General features: G+C 42.9%; 1 protein-coding gene across 6 annotated transcripts in view; it reads right to left on the bottom strand.

Annotated features, from left to right (window-relative positions):
• Positions 1-16,709, bottom strand: part of gramd1bb (GRAM domain containing 1Bb) — a 52,473-nt gene extending 35,764 nt beyond the window's left edge. For 3 of the 6 annotated variants that reach the window (XM_086124973.1, XM_086124977.1, XM_086124976.1), the window contains exons 1-3: positions 16,121-16,708; positions 12,537-12,626; positions 10,491-10,517 (exon numbers count right to left, since the gene is read on the bottom strand). In XM_086124973.1, coding sequence (XP_085981099.1) covers positions 10,491-10,517; positions 12,537-12,626; positions 16,121-16,530 — 527 coding nt within the window. In that variant the 5' untranslated portion in view covers positions 16,531-16,708. Of the gene's footprint in view, positions 1-10,490; positions 10,518-12,536; positions 12,627-16,120 lie in introns of all 6 variants that reach the window. The other 3 variants (XM_086124972.1, XM_086124974.1, XM_086124978.1) reach the window with 2 other exon arrangements.
• Between the last annotated feature and the right edge of the window lie 1,119 nt (positions 16,710-17,828).

Raw genomic sequence — 17,828 nt, 5'->3', positions numbered from 1 at the left:
GGATCCCTTCCAGAATATCAAAATCAGGGCATTTTTGATTCAAACTAAAAGGATATATTAGGAATTGATCACTCCATCTGTATGCTAATCAGTAGCTATAGCGTCATGTTTACGAAGCTATATTTGTAAGGGATTAACCTTTCCGACATCAAAGTTGCACTGCCAAATGAAGCGGTACTTGTTTAATCTGCAGGTCAGAGGAGCCAGAGAGCAATGACCCACAAACCTTAAGCGATACTGTCATTTAAAAGAGAGAGAGAGAGAGAAACAAAACACAAAGACCGCTACAGACAATGGAGCCACTTTCGAGACAGCAAGCAAATTACTCATCATTCGCTGCTAATGAAGCTAATGCATCAATGCTAACTAGCTGGTGCATAGTGAAATAAAGCGGAAGTCACTATGAGGGACTATCTCAACTATTGAGCATGAAGGGATATTGCGACTGATGGTCTTCCATTGGTGGATTTCTAATACTTGAAATGTAAAGTTAAATGTCGCATTATATCCATCCATCCATTTTCTATACGATTTGACAATATGGGGGGCCGTGGGTGAGCTGGTGCCTGTCCCGCTGACCCGGCGAGAGGCATTATGCACCCTGAACTGGTTACCAGCAAATCACAAGACCAAAGCAATGGAGACAAAGTGGAGTGCATTATGTGGGAACAACTAGCAGAGGGTGCTGTTGATTCAGTCTCAACGTGTTTGCTCGGCTAAGGATGTGGCGATTGGGATGAAGATGGCTGCAGCCTGCCGGTGAGCAAGGACTCAGAGAGCATTATCCTGCTCAACAAGCAGAAGTTGCCCTTGAGTACTTAGGTTCTCCACTTTCTGAACTGCCTTGCTCATGTTCCCAAATAAGAACAAATAAGATGTACGAATTTCGTTATGTTTGATTTGGATCGAACGTACAACACGATCAATGAAGAGAATTTACGTGGCAAATGCCAAATTAGTTCAATACGATGATGATCCAGTTTACCGAGTAAAGCTAAGAGGCAGGAGAGAGTGAGCGACTCACATCAGATCACAACAGACACGAGGCCACCGTCATATTCTATTGTTAGTCAGCGGAGAGAGAGCAGGGAGAAGAAAGTGAGGAAAAAGGAGGACAAGATGGCAGGGTGACGCAGCGAGAGCTTTCAGCAAGAGCAGAGTAAGTCGTCTCACACAGAGTCCATCTGGTGTCCACCCCGTCGTGGTGTGCGAGCCAAGCACAAAAGAAAATACATCCACCCAAGGTACTAATTCACGGTACTAATAAGTGAGCGCATATATTAAAATGCCATCTTCCTCCAAGGCACACGTGTCAAAATCCATCTCTCCCCTTTTGCAACACACCTGATTCAAACGAACGGGATCCATATCAGCCTTCCGCAGAGCTTGCTGATGAGCTGATCATTTGAATCAGGTGTGTTGCAAAAGGGCGTGATGGAAAACATGCAGGAAAAAAGGCCCCTGAGGACCGGAGTTTGACGCCTGTGCTCTAAGGCATTGTTGTCCATGTCAGAAATATGAAGCCTGAAACGCGTTTGTGTTTGGTTGTCTTTTGTCACGCATGTTGCACGTGACGCGAGTTTTGCGTTCAGCATGGAGGAGAGAGTGGTGCTGAATGGACAGCTCCTCTAGAGAAAAGTCAAATTGCCAAGTCAGTGTATTTGCTCCCCACCGATGCCCCCTGTTGGCTAATTTACAATGACATTTTGTTGAACCCCCTTCCTCCTTTCATTTTCCGTACCGCTGATTCTCACAACCTCAGAACTGTGAGGCGGCTGCGCGAACCATTTGTACCACCCGTTTTGTTGAAACATACATTACAAGCAAAGGTATGAATTGCATTCATGAACCTTCTGTATTGCTTATCCTGTTTAGCAAAGCAGAGAGCCGCAGTAAATGCCAGCAAAAGGAAAACTGCACATTGGCTTGGTCGCCAGTCAGCCACAGGGCACAAACGTAAGAATTGTTGCCTTCCCTATTTCAATGAATCCGTTCATATAAACATGAATATTCTGCACTAGTCTCAGCACATCTTCAATCCTCATCTGGCCCACACTATTTATTTTCCATTGGAATCCGAAAAAGGAATGAAAAATGAAAGATTGGACACCATCGCAAAATTCATTGCTGTCACATGGCCAAATTGTGGATACATAACACACTGATGATGATGCACGACAGAAAGTCAAATAACAACACTTCATGAGGTCCAGCTCCATATAAATGCGAAAGTCAGATGCAGAAGCCTGCCGTGTGAGTGCCACGAGATTGCATGAATAAAAGAACAAAGCACGAACATTAAAGCTCCCATTTTAAAACGGGCCTTTCCCTGGTTCAGCAGCAGCAGCAGCAAACAGGATGAAAATAGGTTCTCAATAAACCCCATCGCACACTCATCGTAATTATAACACAAAGAGAAACGTGGGAGGAGAAGAGAGGAGGCGAACATTGGGATTATCAGGATTATTTTGAGCAACATAATGGAGATGTTGACAGAATAGTCCAAAAAAATTGAGATTAAATACCTGTAGCATGACAATGCATGTCTTTGTTAGCTAGATTTTTTTTTTGCACAATTTTCGTTTGTAAAAAGGTGGTACCTTGTCATGATTCTGTTCTTGTGTGTCTCCAGCAGGTGGCAGAGGAGGGCCTTCCCTCCAGCGTGCACACCTGCTGCCAATTTGGTCATCAGGTTAGCCAAGTTTTTAAAGACTGCCAAGTGCCCGTGTCTCTGTCGGATTATTGACCTTGTTTGATGCTCATGGTCAAGTTTTGTTTTCAAGACCTCTCAATTACATCATGGTCGTTTTAGCTCTCTCGTACCTCGTTTGTAAGTATTGATATTATTTTGTCTTTGATCTTGCTCTTGTTTTGGTCTCTTGTCATTTCTTTTATATTCTCGGCTTTACTATTACCTTGGCTTTTCCAAGCGCTTTTTGTTTATGCATTGTTTTTCCTGGCTCATTGTGACCAGCGATTTTTGTTTACACCTTGTCGGTACGCTTTTTCAGTAAATTAATATTTTTGTTACGGATTTTGTTTGTGTCTCCGTTTGGGGGATACAATCACCATTCAGTTCGTCCTTGACTCGTATGAGTACCAATACTTTTAACTTCTGCAACCTACATTATAGATAGAGTACTACACATATTTTATCAGTTAAGATGTGTTTTACGCGTAAAAAAAGGCTCAGTGTAAGTATATGCAAATGAAGTGAAGAACCCTGACTCAATGTATAAGATTGTGTGGGTGTGTTGACTGGCTGCCTACACTGAGGCACGCAACGCCATTGCCACTCTTTCCAGTTTTTACCTGCAGCTCAAGCTGGTAAGCAGCACATGAGTCATCACATCATGACCTTGAGCTAATCCAATTCACGACGACACTGTTCAGAAAAGTGACACAAAAGGTATCAGCTTATTGATCGCCCTGAATGCAAATCTTCATCAATCCTATTGCTTCCACTATTGAAAAAGACTGCAATAATTAATTTGACCCAATTGTTGCATGTTCTAGGGTTGGGCATATAGTTTAATGCTGCCCTGATATTAAGCACGCTAACTGATCAACAACAGTAGATGGGATTTTCATCCAGACAGTAATAAAAATATATTTTGGCATTTTTTTCAAAAAATATATTGCGACGACTCTGTGTGGGAAGTGCCTTTGTGCCAAAAGTAATTTTTTGGGGTGGAGGACAACTATCAAATTGATGAAGCTCAATAAACTTTTTAAGATTAAATGTTGATCTTCAAAGTTTAAGACAACTGAGCTGCATCCAGGCAAAGATTCTTTTGTTTACCGCGAGAGGGAGCCCGTGTGCCACCGTGGCGCGACTACACCATTTGGAAATCAGCCTTGTAAAGCACAGAATCAAAACGGTGCAATCGTCTGGCCCTCCTGGAGAGAACCTTGGCAACAGTGAAACCTCAGCACCACAGAAAGTTCAGGGCATGGATGTAAAAAGATCTTTTCGGATGTTAAATTCAATTGTAGCGCTCCCTCCTGGGCTAGTGTACAGTATAGCCCTACCTGCCAGAACCACAAATCAGTTTTTCAGCAATGAAACTGAGCATATACAAGAGTTATAAATGTCTCAAGTACAATATATTTGCTTTATAACGTTACTGCTTAATGTGTGGGGTATATCGTTATATCCTACCTTTGATGTTTCCATATCAGTTTCTTCCACTTCTTGTGCTTGGCCTATCAGTGAGGGTACAGAAAAGTAAGTGAGAGGCCTTGGTATGTTATCAATTTTGGTATCAACAAAATGAAAAGCTAGTGTTAATCTGGAGACTGTATAGCACAGGTGTCAAAGTCAAGGCCCGGGGTCCAGATCCGGTCCGCCACGTCATTTGATGTGGCCCTCCGAAAGAAAATCATGTGCGTCAACTTGCTAAAATCTGTACCAAAATGTCATGTATAATAAATGATGAGATTTCGCATGCATTTTGCTTCCCGGTTTACACTCACTTGAACAATAATTGACTATTGTCGTTGACTGATTTCAAAACTTGTAATACATAAAATTTGGTGCGTACAAGTAATAATGCGATGAGACAACATTTTTGTGGTTTCACTGTCGGCCCTCTGAAGGAAGACGTAACTCCAAAGTGGCCCGCGACAAAAATCGGTTTGACACCCCTGCTGTATAGCATTAGAACAGCTGGGGATGGAACATTGCTCCATTAAAATACTCCTACCTTCTCATATTGTAACATCCTTCTTCGAATCACATTCAGATATTGTGTTCTCTGAATCACACCACATATTCAGTGATGTTGCCAGAGGAACAAGACCCACATATTCCATCATCTCTGAGTAAGTCCTCACACACACAATGACATGCATTTGTGTGTGTATAATCACATGTAGAGTACAAAGTAACACGGCCCCTCGTCTCAATAATCGGTGCCCACGTGAATCATGAATCACAGCGATCGCAGGCCAACAACTGATCCTAAACACTTGACCACGACATTTGACGCCGCAGTCACTGATACGTCAACATCGTTAGTGGATTTTACGCTTGCCATTGTGAAGCTTAAGACGTGTAATACTATAAGTGGTGTGTTGTTACTTAAACAAGACCTGGAGAAAGGATATTTTTCACCGACCAAACTATGTCACGATTACAAGGTGGAGGCAAGCTATGTAAAAGCTAGTGATGAAAGGGGACAGGGTCAGCAATGAAGAATGGCACCAACGTGTACCTTTTGTACAACACGCATGTGGTGGAACAAATGCATCATGTGACCCGAGAGTGCGGAAGACACAAAGAATGGTGGAATAATCCACATTTACTGATAAATTTGCAAACAATATGAACTACATAGTGAGTCACTCAAGGCCTTGAGATGACTCAGCTATGAATGCACACACGGTCTGCTAATACATAATGCACATTTGAGACACCACTGATGTCATGCGTGGATCAATGAATGCAGCAGCCACGAACTGCAACAAGATGATGACATACTTTAGCTCAAACTGACACTGGGTCACGAAGAAAAATCAATGCAGCCTACAGTGGACCTTCATGATTATTGGCACCCCTGGTTAAGGTAGTTAAAAAAATATTTATTGCAGAAGCATAATCTCATACTGAAAATTGGAGAAATGGTTCGTCTGGCACAAAATCAAGCTCCTCCTATTGGCCATCGCAGTCCGCAGACCTTGACCCCAATGAAAACCTCTTGAGGGAGCTAAACAGGAGAGTGCAGAGGAGAGGACCCAGGTTGCTGGATGATTAACGGAGATTGTGTAAAAAGGAATGGTTGAAGAGCCCTCATTCTGTATCCTCTGTATCCTCCCATCTTGTGAAACAGAGGAAAAGATTAGCTGCTGTTTTCTTGGCAAAAGTGGGAAGTGCGACATACTGACATCAATATTTGCGGCACACATGACTTGAGTTAAAAAAAATAAAACATCTTAATTTGGGATCCCCCCACTGAAAAACTGCACTTGAATTTTAGATTGTACTTGATTCTTTTTTCTTTTTTTTCCTTCTTCTAAATGTGGTGCTATATTCTTTGGAAAACAAAACTGACTTTATTAGAAGTGAACAATATCTTAAGGAGCGCCAATAATTATGGAGGGCTGTGTACATTTGAGAGCTATACAATCACATGAAAGAAGCAATTTACTAGAAACAAGTAGGGTTAGGGTTAGGTACCAATTTTCTACCAGAAAAATAGTTCTTTATGATCGAAAATTGGAGACCATTTTGTTCGTATCGACAAAACTGGCATGAATGGAAGTCACTCCTCGTCAGAAACCAGCATTGGACGTAAGCAATTGAGGCCAATCGATTTTACTAGTTTTTCACTTTTGTTTTACAAAGCAAATCTCAGGGGTAATCACGTTGGTCTAATTTTGTCAGTGGAAAAAAAAAATCGCCATGTTACTTGTTGGCCAACACCCACGCAATTTAACATCATGCCCTGTTTGAAATATGATTCAAGAAACTCTTGATAAACTCATTCAAACAGGGTTACTGATGCACCAAAGCAACAAAAATTCAACCTGACCTTCTTTTTGTACATGGTGAGCAGGTGGACACCATCCTGGCCTCTCTTCTCGCTCTCATGGCCTCACTTCAATCACATCAATTCTGCTCTTTTGTTGTCATTTGTCCAGAAAACATCACCAAGCCTCATTAGAGCCCCTCGCTGCCTCCACAAGCAAATATCAGCTGGCACTGGACAACAAGACCCAAGGATGCAGAAGTGATTCATCTGTTTCTTCTAAAGCCAGAGGATGTCCAGAGAGCAAGAATGATTCTATTTCAGCACAAACACATCCGATCCTCCCCGCCCAACCAAACAAACAAAAAATGGGTGCTGTTTTAAAAGTGTCATTAATGTAGTCAAAAATAAACATCCGACATAAGAGGTAAAAACCCCCCGAAATAGCCGGTTTGGTGCTCAGGCGGTGCACAGCCTCGTTTCCAAAGTCATCAGTTCAAATGTGAGCCGCTGAGGCATGGATGAGCAGTCGCACGAGGGAGGATGGCTCAAGGATGCGAGTGCTCTGATTGGCTGGCTGACTATGGTGTGTGTGTGGGAAGGCCCCTTTGGTAGGTTCTCAGAGAATGGCTGCGCTCGAAAAGGGTGGTCCTTCACCTCCTTTCATCCTCTCCCGGCTTCATCACGCTCCCTTCCCCCCCCCCCCCCCCCCGGATTCTGACTCGGTGCCTCTCTCTTCCACCCTTTGCCATCAATGGGCAGCAAAGTCGATGAAACTAGGCTGCCACCGCATCACCAAATGAATCATTTTCAGACATAACTACCCCAGTTGTGGATGGTTACCCAATTTTACAAAGCTGTGTTCTTACATCAAGGTCAGAACATCAAGCTGAGCTTGTGTGCAGCTACAGCTGGACCCGCTGAGCGAGTGCACAGAGCTCACCGAGGAGGATCCAAACATTTCCGATAAAACACAGCAGATGTTTCTTGGCATCATAACAGCTGAATGAATTTTTCAATTGTGACCCTTACAAAGATTTTTATTTTTATTTTTTTTGCTTGACACTGTGAAAAGACGTATTCATTGAACAATCTATGATTATGAATGTGGTCATAGTTTGCGGTGGTGTAACATGAGTGAGTGGTAACTAAAATGTTGCATTAAGCACCTCAAGTACAAAACACAAACACCACAGTGCCACACACCTGGCCTTTTCAAAATTTCACAGATTCTTTACCCAGCTGGATAGACAAGATTTTTGCCCCCTGATGAGCTCTCACAAAGCATTAAAAACACTCTAAATGTTATACATCATCCAAATAAAAGTTGTCCTGCACACACACCAAAGAAACTGATGTCTAATAATTCAATGTTTTCCTGTTGTGCCCCAAAATGTATCAAAACTGATTTTTTTTTCATCATGAAATGTTCATACCAGCCGGGCCACAAGACTGGTAGCGAGGCACGAGAACAACGATACGAAGTGAAGCTCGCCTTCATCGCCAAAATGAGTTTCACTCATATCACATCCATCCATCCATTTTCTGATCCGCTTTATCCTCACAACGGTTGCCGGGTGTGCTGCAGCCTATCCCAGCTGTCTTCGGGCAGTAGGCGGGGGACACCCTGAACCGGTTGCCAGCCAATTGCAATACAACCGGAAAAAGAGACAAGCTTTATATGTTTACATGCGATGTTTAGCCTGGGTTGTTACCAGAACATGCCTTTAAAACCCGTCGTTGCATCTGCACTCGTGGTGCCTTTTTTCCCCCCCAAATCAAATAGTCTGAAAACCATTTACTTTTTAAAGGTTAAATAATAAGACTAGTTTGATTGATTAATTTTATTGCTTACTGCCAGCTTATCCGTGACCCCGATAGGGGGATGCGTTTCTATGAGCCTCCACACTCGAAAGATCCGATTACGCTGACCTGCGTCAGGAGAAGCAAACATCCTTTAAACCTCGGACATAGATCGATCATACTGCAGTCGAGACAGCGGAAGAGCACCGAGGACATGACCTCAAAAGACTAAAAAAAACAGAAATACAGAACATATCTTTTGATCAAAATCTGCAAATAGAACATGAACACAATTGCAGTTGACACTTTGACTAAGGAGCATTTGCACACATTCAAACTAGTAGAAACACTGTCCACTGGATGCATAAATTCGGTGGAGTGAATGCAAGCTCGAAGTTTCCCGGTATCAGCCAGCCACTTGAACATGCATTATTTAGAAATTATGCTGCTGTAATAACGTGATCAATCTTTACGTGGGCCACTTAGACCTCAAGTATCTGCAGTGAGGTCATAACGAATGCAGACAACAAATCAGAGTAAAATCTGAGCTCAATTTACTTAATAATTGGAGATACACTCATTTTGGAAAGGGAAGGGAACGTTTCAAAATATGATTTTACAGAACTATGGTCATTAAAATGCACTCTGCATTTGTCCCTGTTATCACAAAACAAGAGATTATTGTGAGGTCAAAACATAACCATATAAATAGCAGTTTGTATATCAACAGCATACTGGATTTGCGACTCCATTCGGATCATTTTTCGTGCGCTCCTGCGTTGGGAAACGTCTTAATAATCTCAGGGTTATTTCAAAATAATGCAGAAGAGATGTCTTGAAAGTGCTTGTTCCTTCTGCCGAGTGAAATCTTTGTTTTACAAACACAGTGGAGCTAGCAAGATACTGATGTGGCATTCATGTGTTCATGCTTTGCTGAACGTAATGATAGGTCAACGTTAACTGAATTCAACTATTTCACTGCTTGTTTTCCAGCGGGATCTGTACAACTTCAACCAGCTGCTTCCGGTCTCGGTTCAAACCTGAACAATTCTAGTTTCTTTCATATTCACAAGCCCCGGCCCAAGGCACAGCTGTATAGTTCTATCATTTCTATAAACAGACAGCTACATCTTTCTACAGCATGCCTACCTAACACAACAATAAATATCCTGACAGTCGAGTAGGAATGGCCAAATTAAATCACTTAAATCATTTTTCAAAATTAGATTATGTAGAAAGATTGCAGACTAAAGGAGCCTTGAAGCGACAGAGGCCCTGCACTACCTGGCAGCGACTAGAAGAGGCGCTCTTGATTCAGTCTCACTTAGTTTGTTGAGCTGCTCCATCGCACACCGACGCGGAAACGGGGGTTCAGAACACTCAGATGTCTAGTAGGAGTATTAGTAGTACTTTCCATGTAAAAAAGCATACATGTCAGACAAAAAAATAATTTGAATGTAAGCATGGGAAAACCCTTTCCATGATGTGCAGTGAAGTAGAGAGACACCTTGTGGCTTCCGAGCTCTATCTGTACCCATTTTGCATGACTGACCGGCAAATGCATAACAAAACGGACAGGCGCAAACACACTGGCATCCCAAATACAAAATGTCAACTCACTTCCCCCCGATTTATCATCAAACATGCACACATGAACGCCATTCACACAAATACATGCTATCGTAAGAGCACTTGACCAGCAGAGTGCACCAAAGCATTGCAATACATTGACTGAAGCTTAATTTTACCAGACCATAGAATCCGCTTTTTTTTTTTTTTTAAACAAATCCAGGACAAGCATAAAATTCTTCATCACGTCTTGACCTACCTTTTCAGCTTCAACCCCATCTCAGGAATACCTCTGGCGAAATCAGCGGGTGAGCTCACACGACTACGCTGCCTACCACACTGACGTCTCTGTGTTACTGTAGCCACAGCACCCCCGCAACCCCCCACCCCACCTCTTGTTTGTGTTGTTCCAGCAATCAAAACCAACAATGGCATTCCATAGCTTGCAACTACATTGAGTCCACAGGCAAAGCACATTTAGACACACTGCTCGTCACATACAAAGCCGACAATGTGTGTCACACATGGGATGGGAGGGTCGGTTTGGGCCAAACGGGGGTGACAACAGCAAAGGCAACCCCACTTCGCCCCGCGGCAGTTTAAGACCAACAACATCATCTGTTTTTGTGGGTCACGATGCGCACTCACCTGATTTTGTCGGCTGCACTGTCAGACCTGCAAACGGGAGAAAAACAGGAGTTCAGAACTTTCAATTAGCGGTTCTCTCATTCGTTCATCACAAACCATCGAATGGAAAGCGGTTAACTGAAGTGTGTTGATGAACTGTGAATTGTATGGATGTTTCAACCATACGTTCACATGCAAATCGAGTCTTTAACAGCAGTTATACAAGCATCTTTCCGGATCATGACACGGTAACGTCTCACTGAACCTCACAATCTGCGTCATCTTCGCCCATGAGTCATACGTTTTTTTTGCAAAGTCACATTGTGTTATTATATAAGCTGATACATGCCGTTATAAGGAAGGAACTGCACAAGCGCATTCCTGACAATCACAGCAAACCAGACAGCGTGGCCGATATCGCCGGCAGCTGCAGTACTAATTAGATAGCGGCTTGCTGCTACTACACCGGAAAATACATCTGCACATAGAGCATTCGGCAAACTGACTGCAGCCACACAGCTCGACGGAGCGACGCGGTAAAAAGTCACGAGAGTGCAGTGAGACTGACAAGAATGGAGGAGGCAGAGTCCGGAACAAGGTAGCAGTTCAGACATGTAGCTGTTTTTACCTGCAGAGGAGACATGACATTCCGTGCCCTCTAAAGCCGGCCACAGAACGCCACTCGCCCTGCAAGCAGCTGCAAAAGCCCCTCGCTAGCAGAGAGGAAAGCAGCCAGCCATCCCTTGGGTAAAGCTCCGAGTTCATGCAAGTAGAGACCACGCTAGAACAGCGCGTAGGAGGGGGAGACTCCGAGAAAGAAGCGTGTGGAGCGGTGCACGGAAAGAATAAGTGCAGGTGTGCTGAGCTGTGTCGACACTGTAAAATGGGAGTCGCCGCGCATGTGCCGCCATTTAAAGTTTGGATGTTCTAGTAGGCTTTTTTGGCATACTTTTTGCATTTATCACAACCATGACAGTTTTGTACAAACACTGACTGGTATTTAAAACTGTTCGTCAGTCCCTTCACCGCGACGAAGGCCCCAGTTGCAGATGATTGAAAAACAACTCCAAAGCATGATGCGGCAATACCACCGGCATGCTTCACTGTGGGGTTCTTCTGGTGATGAGCAGTGATTGCATTTTCAACTTAATTGGTTTTATTAGACCATAACAACCCATCCATCCATCCATCATCTACCGCTTATCCGGGGCCGGGTCGCGGGGGCAACAGCTTTAGCAGGGAAGCCCAGACTTCCCTCTCCCTAGCTACTTCTTCCAGCTCTCCCCGGGGGATCCCGAGACGTTCCCAGGCCAGCTGGGTGACATAGTCTCTCCAGCGTGTCCTGGGTCTTCCTCGGGGTCTCCTCCCGGTGGGACATGCCCGGAACACCTCACCAGGGAGGCGCTCAGGAGGCATCCGAATCAGATGCCCAAGCCACCTCATCTGGCTCCTCTCCATAACAACATTTTCTAAATATACACACTTTAATATGGAGATTAACTCTCCTCACGAGACAGAATCCACGCGCATTTTTTTAAATGCCTGTTCGGTGTTGTCGGGGAACAGGAGCCTAATGCGGCTGACTATGGGCAAAATAGGGACCACACCCTGGACCACTCATTCACAGGTGCATCTGTAGCGATCACATTCATATTCACAATATCACTAAGTGGGAATTGAAGCCATAGACTGTACAAAAGTCAGGCGAGTGACCAACTACACCATCAGTGACTTTCCCCACACTTAAATAGTTGTGTGTGTGTTTTGTTTTTTATTTAAAACTTACAAACTGAGACTGATTTTAGAGACATCATAGCAGAGTAATGCAGAACTGGTGAGTGAAAACGTATTATTTATAGCCCGGGAGGAGGACTTGCCCTCTAGCGGACACTGTAGGAAATAATGTTTAGCAGCGGTAGTATTAATAGAGCAGTGGGTATTGAATGATTATCCCACCCCAGGCCCTCATGAAACTGTATCAGCATGTGCTCCAGTGGGGTAGGACTCAAACAGAGGACAGAAACACCATCTAAACACACTCAAAAGAATTTGAAAGATATTGCTCACCTCTCCTCTCTGATGAATGGAGTCAAGAAACGAGTGGTATCATCTTCATGGCTACTTTGTTGGCTGCTTTGCTGGCTACTCTGCTGGCTGCTGCGGGCACATACGAGAAAAGTTCAGTTACCGGTACTTACTCAATTTATTCATGATTTAAGACATACATTACATACTTGCACCTATAAGCAAGAAACACAGATGGGGAAATGTATAGCAGAGCATCTAGGACACGGAAAATAATGTTAACTACACCTTGGCCTGGTAATGAATGGAGGATTATTTCGCATCGCAGCATGTTTGGCCCGGTGGGGCAAAAGTGAAGCGTTATCCATCACGCCGCCGTAAATGGGTTACTGTTGCAGCTGAATGCCACAAAAGTCTCACACGGACCAACATCCACTTTTCATCTAATGCACTATAATAATGCGACAGCTCTGCAAAACATCTACAGTATTATAAAATTGTTATCAAAAAAGTAGTGGGATTTTCTAACAAAATCAATAATTAACCAAACATAGTACAAGTAGAATAATGTTGGATATATTTTTTTAAAATAATAGATCATAACTGAACATGACTTGACAATTTAGGTTCCTTACATGCACATAACGTGTATTGACACAAGAGGGGGCTACATGACCTCTATGACTATGACTATCCTGTACTTGTGCTGAAAAAAAAGAAGGAAAAAAAGATTTTTTTGAGGTGGGGGTATGGATTAAGCTAAAATATATGAAGCAGGAAATATTCCATATTATGATTAGCCTGTTTCCGTCTGTATAGTAGAATGAAAGAACCCGTAAACAGATATCTGTTTATGACCCTTTAAACAAGTCATAATTGTATCATACCAAAATCTAATTCCATCAACAAAATATTCTTTGTTGAGTAATTCTTTAGGAAATTGGAATAATCACAAAAATTCACACATTTTATATTACAGGGAAATTTGTTGTATGCTCAAAGCAGTCACAAGAAACTCCGCTGCCTGGGTTAAACGCTAAATACACAACAAAGCAGACAAGGTAAAAATTTTATGATAAAGTGATTGAATTGAACAGGAGCCATCCTGCTCAAGCCGGTGATATTAGCGAAGTAGTATTCATGCAATAGCACTTTGAACTGGACAGCAAAGCAGTGTAACCTATATAACATGATACTGACATCACCGGAAGCACGCAAATAAGAATTGTGTTGCTCGTGAATGATTGATTGACGATTCATTAGTTCTTGAAGCAGTTACGACAAAATGTGTTGCCGCAACGGTATCGGTGCTGCTTATTCAATCAGAAATGAAGACAAGTAGTACAAGACAAGGTAAACCGAACGATAGCCACAAAGATCTCTGCAGGCATTTTTTTGTTCTATTCATTATGACAATGGTAACAAAAGAGGAGTTCAGCATATTCAAAGGCAGGTTTTCAAATTACAATAAATCGCTAAAAAAACGGTTGAATTAAGAAAACACATCAGGCTACTATATATCCAATTCAAATTATTTTTGGAATTCAAGTCAATCTTAAAAATATCCACTTCCTATTTAAGTATCAAGTGTCCCCCTCAGTGCCATGCATTCACTGTCTAACATATGCTGCTAACTTCATTGAAACTGTATCAATTCTTTTAAGATAATAATGCAATTATACACACTGATCGGCAGCCGGTCACCTGCTCTGGTTTCGCTTCACATTTTCCAGGTTGTTGTAGCATTTAGCAAAGCCTTCCAGCATTTTACAGGACTCGTTGACTGTCTGTTCAGTAACTCGGACTCTAATTTTGGGGCACAAGTGGCGTGCGGATGTTAAAGCCTTGCCTGTTAAACTAAGTGAACTTTAACCAAATGAATCTGGTGTTTGCAAGTCATTGGTCGTTCTGAGTCAGGGGCCGAGTCAGACAAGTGAGTACTTAAAATAATGTTCGTTATTGTGTCGTGCCTGTGACCTTCCTGATGATGGACTTGTCATGAATGTTTAACCAAAAAATGCTCAATCATTTGTTTTTTTTCTCTGGACTCTCTACTGCACAAGCAGTCTTACATGAATTCACCCTCAAACTTATAAGCATGCACTCATACACTGTCAACAATATCAGGAGATATATAACAAAAACAGGCAGATGAGATGAAGTTTGAGAAGAAAGAAGGTGAAATCTAGGAAGATAAGCGCAAAGACAGCATAGCCGACTGAAAACAAATATATATTCCATGACAAAAGCATTGCAGGTGTAAGAGTACAGTCGGTAGTGCCTCGTTGAACAGAAATATTTCATCCTAGTGCGACTGAAAATAACCAATACTTGAAATCAGAGTGTGAACAGGAAACTGAAAACAGGATTCGAAAGATACGAGAGAGTACAAAGAAATAAATACTAATAAAAGAAAAATACAGCCCACACGTTAGCAATGCTGACTGGAGAGAAGATAGTTTTGCCTGCACAGCGGTACAGTGAGTTCGCGCCATTGTACATAGCAGAACCATTCATATGTGGTACTCCCAGAAGGAATATGCTGTTTCCAAAGCCACAATGCTGTTCGTATAAATACCAAGCTGAAAAAGAAACTTCAAGATGAGGGGAAGCAGGTCTGTGCCGATAGTCCAACTGGCAATAATGATAGTTTCAGACTCAGAAGTGACGCCTCGAGAGAGATGGAGTCTTGGAAAATGACAAGCTACCGACGGTGTGAGTAATGGACCAATTCCTGTAACTGGCCCTCTGAGAATTTAGCAGCGCTACCTGGCACACATTGGATGAATCCCCTCTAATTAGACTGATAGAGAACTACTGTCAAAAATGCATTGAACCTTGGGCTTGGGCTTGATTGTCTCAGTCCAATGATGTAATCGATAGTATCTTAATTTCCTTTGCCTCCAACACTTGTCCTTCCGTGTATCGAGGTTCATTTTGGATCCAAAGTGGAACGTCTCAGCAATAATTGATTGCGGTGGAAAAATTGAGATGGGGTTTGTTTACCTTCGCTCCGGAATTGATATCATCATTTCAAGTAAGACCACATGTTTACCTGCTCAACTCAGGCAAAAAAAAGATTGAACAATAAGATATCCAGGAGGAAGCCAAGCATGAAGATGATCCGATGCACGAACTGCGCCACTGCTTAAAAGGCACACTTCAAATTTTAAAATGGGCGTGCTCTTGAATTTAAAAACTTTCAGCTCCATTCAGATGTTTGCTCCGTATTGATCAGAAATTAAATATTCCCTGAAATCAAACATGTCTGGCACTCTTCCAACTTCTGAATTGTGTATTATAAAAATTCATTGGGCAGCACTGCATTGTTTTAGCAACTGGTATATTATTCATTTACTTTTAACTTCACAAAATCCTCTAAGTAGTCATGTTTGACACTGCACTAGCAAAATTAAAAAAAAAACAAAAAAAACTACCGGTTATGTTGAAAGAAGTATGCCGATATATCAAAGCTAATATTCTCAAGAAGTTAGTGGGACAGTACACGATGTGTATAATCATCATACATGAGTGAATTAGCATATACTCCGATGCAGCATGGATTAAGGTGATGAGTGGAGCAGTAGTGGGAAAAGGAAAGCTTTGTCGGGAAGGCCCATACCAACCTGCTCTCACTGCCTTGCTCCTTCTTCTCTCTGACTTTCAGCCACTTCCTCAACAGGAAACGCTTGCGTCGTGGAGAGGCACTGGGCGTAGAGCAGCTCGACCACGAAGAGGGAGCATCTTCATCACTGGACGGCGTGATCTCAATGGAAGGCAGCTGAAGGTATTCCTTGGAGCCGGAGTGCGAACGAGCTTTGAGGTGACTGTCACTTAGCTGCCCGCGTTCCAGGGCCCTCTCACTGGGGACGTTTCGCATGCGCCGCATCTTGAAGCGTTTACGGCGAAGCGTCGGTGTGGAGGAGCTGGACCTCATGGAGTACTCCGACAGGCTGTTCCTACCTCCGTCCGAGTATACCGGCGCGTCGTTTGGAACGCTCACTTGGAGGGAAGGAGGTCGAAATGTGTCACTCATGGCAACTAATATATTTCAAGGCGTCAATTCAGGAGTGACACCGCTGCCGCTTGAAGGGTCAGAGACTCCCAAAATACGGAAAGAAGCAGGCGCAATTTCTATCCTTGCCTATTTGGTGGTCCTCACGCCGCTTCCTCACTTCTCCCGGTGCAATGACCAAGTCCTTGTCAAACGCCAGCCTGCAGACTGAAATAATGGCTGAAGAGTCGTGATAGCAGCTATCTTAGGTCTGACTCGTATGTTTAATGACACGCATCTATTTTGCGGGTGGCGGGTTGATGAACTGAAGAGCAATCTTACGGTACGAAAGGCAACCTCCCAGGCTGGGCGAAGAGACGACTGTGTTAGATAACAAAAGGGGGCTTTTGTTCTGAACAGCAGATGAAACATGTATAAGGCATGTCAGGGAACGTAATCCAACTCCCTGGTCCTTTCTGGGGGCCAACACTGCCTTCGGTTGAGACCTCGCTGCCAAAGTTGTCTGTCACCTTTGCTTTTCTGCACACAGCAATGCGGAAGGCACTGCTAGCAAATATGCTGCTGTAGTTTGAAGCCAGTCAGGTCATTTGATGAGGGTTTTGTGATGTTGATGCCGGTTGTTGCAGGGTTGGGTTTGAGGTGGTCCAATCTTGTGCTCCCGGTTAACATTGTTTCCACGCGGTTACAGCCTAAGGGTTAGAGGGAGGTGACAGGACTGCAGGGTTCAGGCAAGCCTGAGGGTGATGATGGCCAAGTTAAGCAACCGCTAATACACACAGCGAACAAGACAGCCACACACTCCCACTCCCACTCACTCTCTCTCTCTCACACACACACACAAACACAGACACACACGCCATTGATTCAATCACCGAAAAAGAAGGCAGCACTGTTGCCAATTGATGTAACAAGTTACATGGCTGTATCCTGAAGCAACTGTCTAATGCCACCACCATGCGCCAGCCTAAATTGCATCATTCCCTAGAGCTGTCTTGCTAATGTTTATTATAAGACTATAAAATATTACTTGGAAAGTTATTTGGTTTTTAACTGACGTTTATTAAAAAAAAAAAAAAAAGTTCAAAGAAGCCACACATGAAAGATGTACTGGAGCATATACAAGAAGATATGATGACTTATTCACATAAATAATGATAAATTATGTCATTAGTTAACCAACAAAGGAAAACAATTGTTAAATGTACTACTGGCTCAGAGAGACGTCATGAATTGGACACATTTTGCGTGCTTTTCATTTTTAAAATAGTTTATTGTCAAAGAAACTTAGAACGTCACCATAATCATCAGTTGGAGTTTAT

Source organism: Hippocampus guttulatus, chromosome 12, assembly GCF_054856545.1.
Source record: "Hippocampus guttulatus isolate MCC_2025c chromosome 12, RoL_Hgut_1.0, whole genome shotgun sequence".
Lineage (NCBI taxonomy): Eukaryota > Metazoa > Chordata > Actinopteri > Syngnathiformes > Syngnathidae > Hippocampus > Hippocampus guttulatus.
The sequence above is the reverse complement of the archived record's forward strand: the minus strand, read 5'-3'. Positions and strand labels throughout refer to the sequence as shown.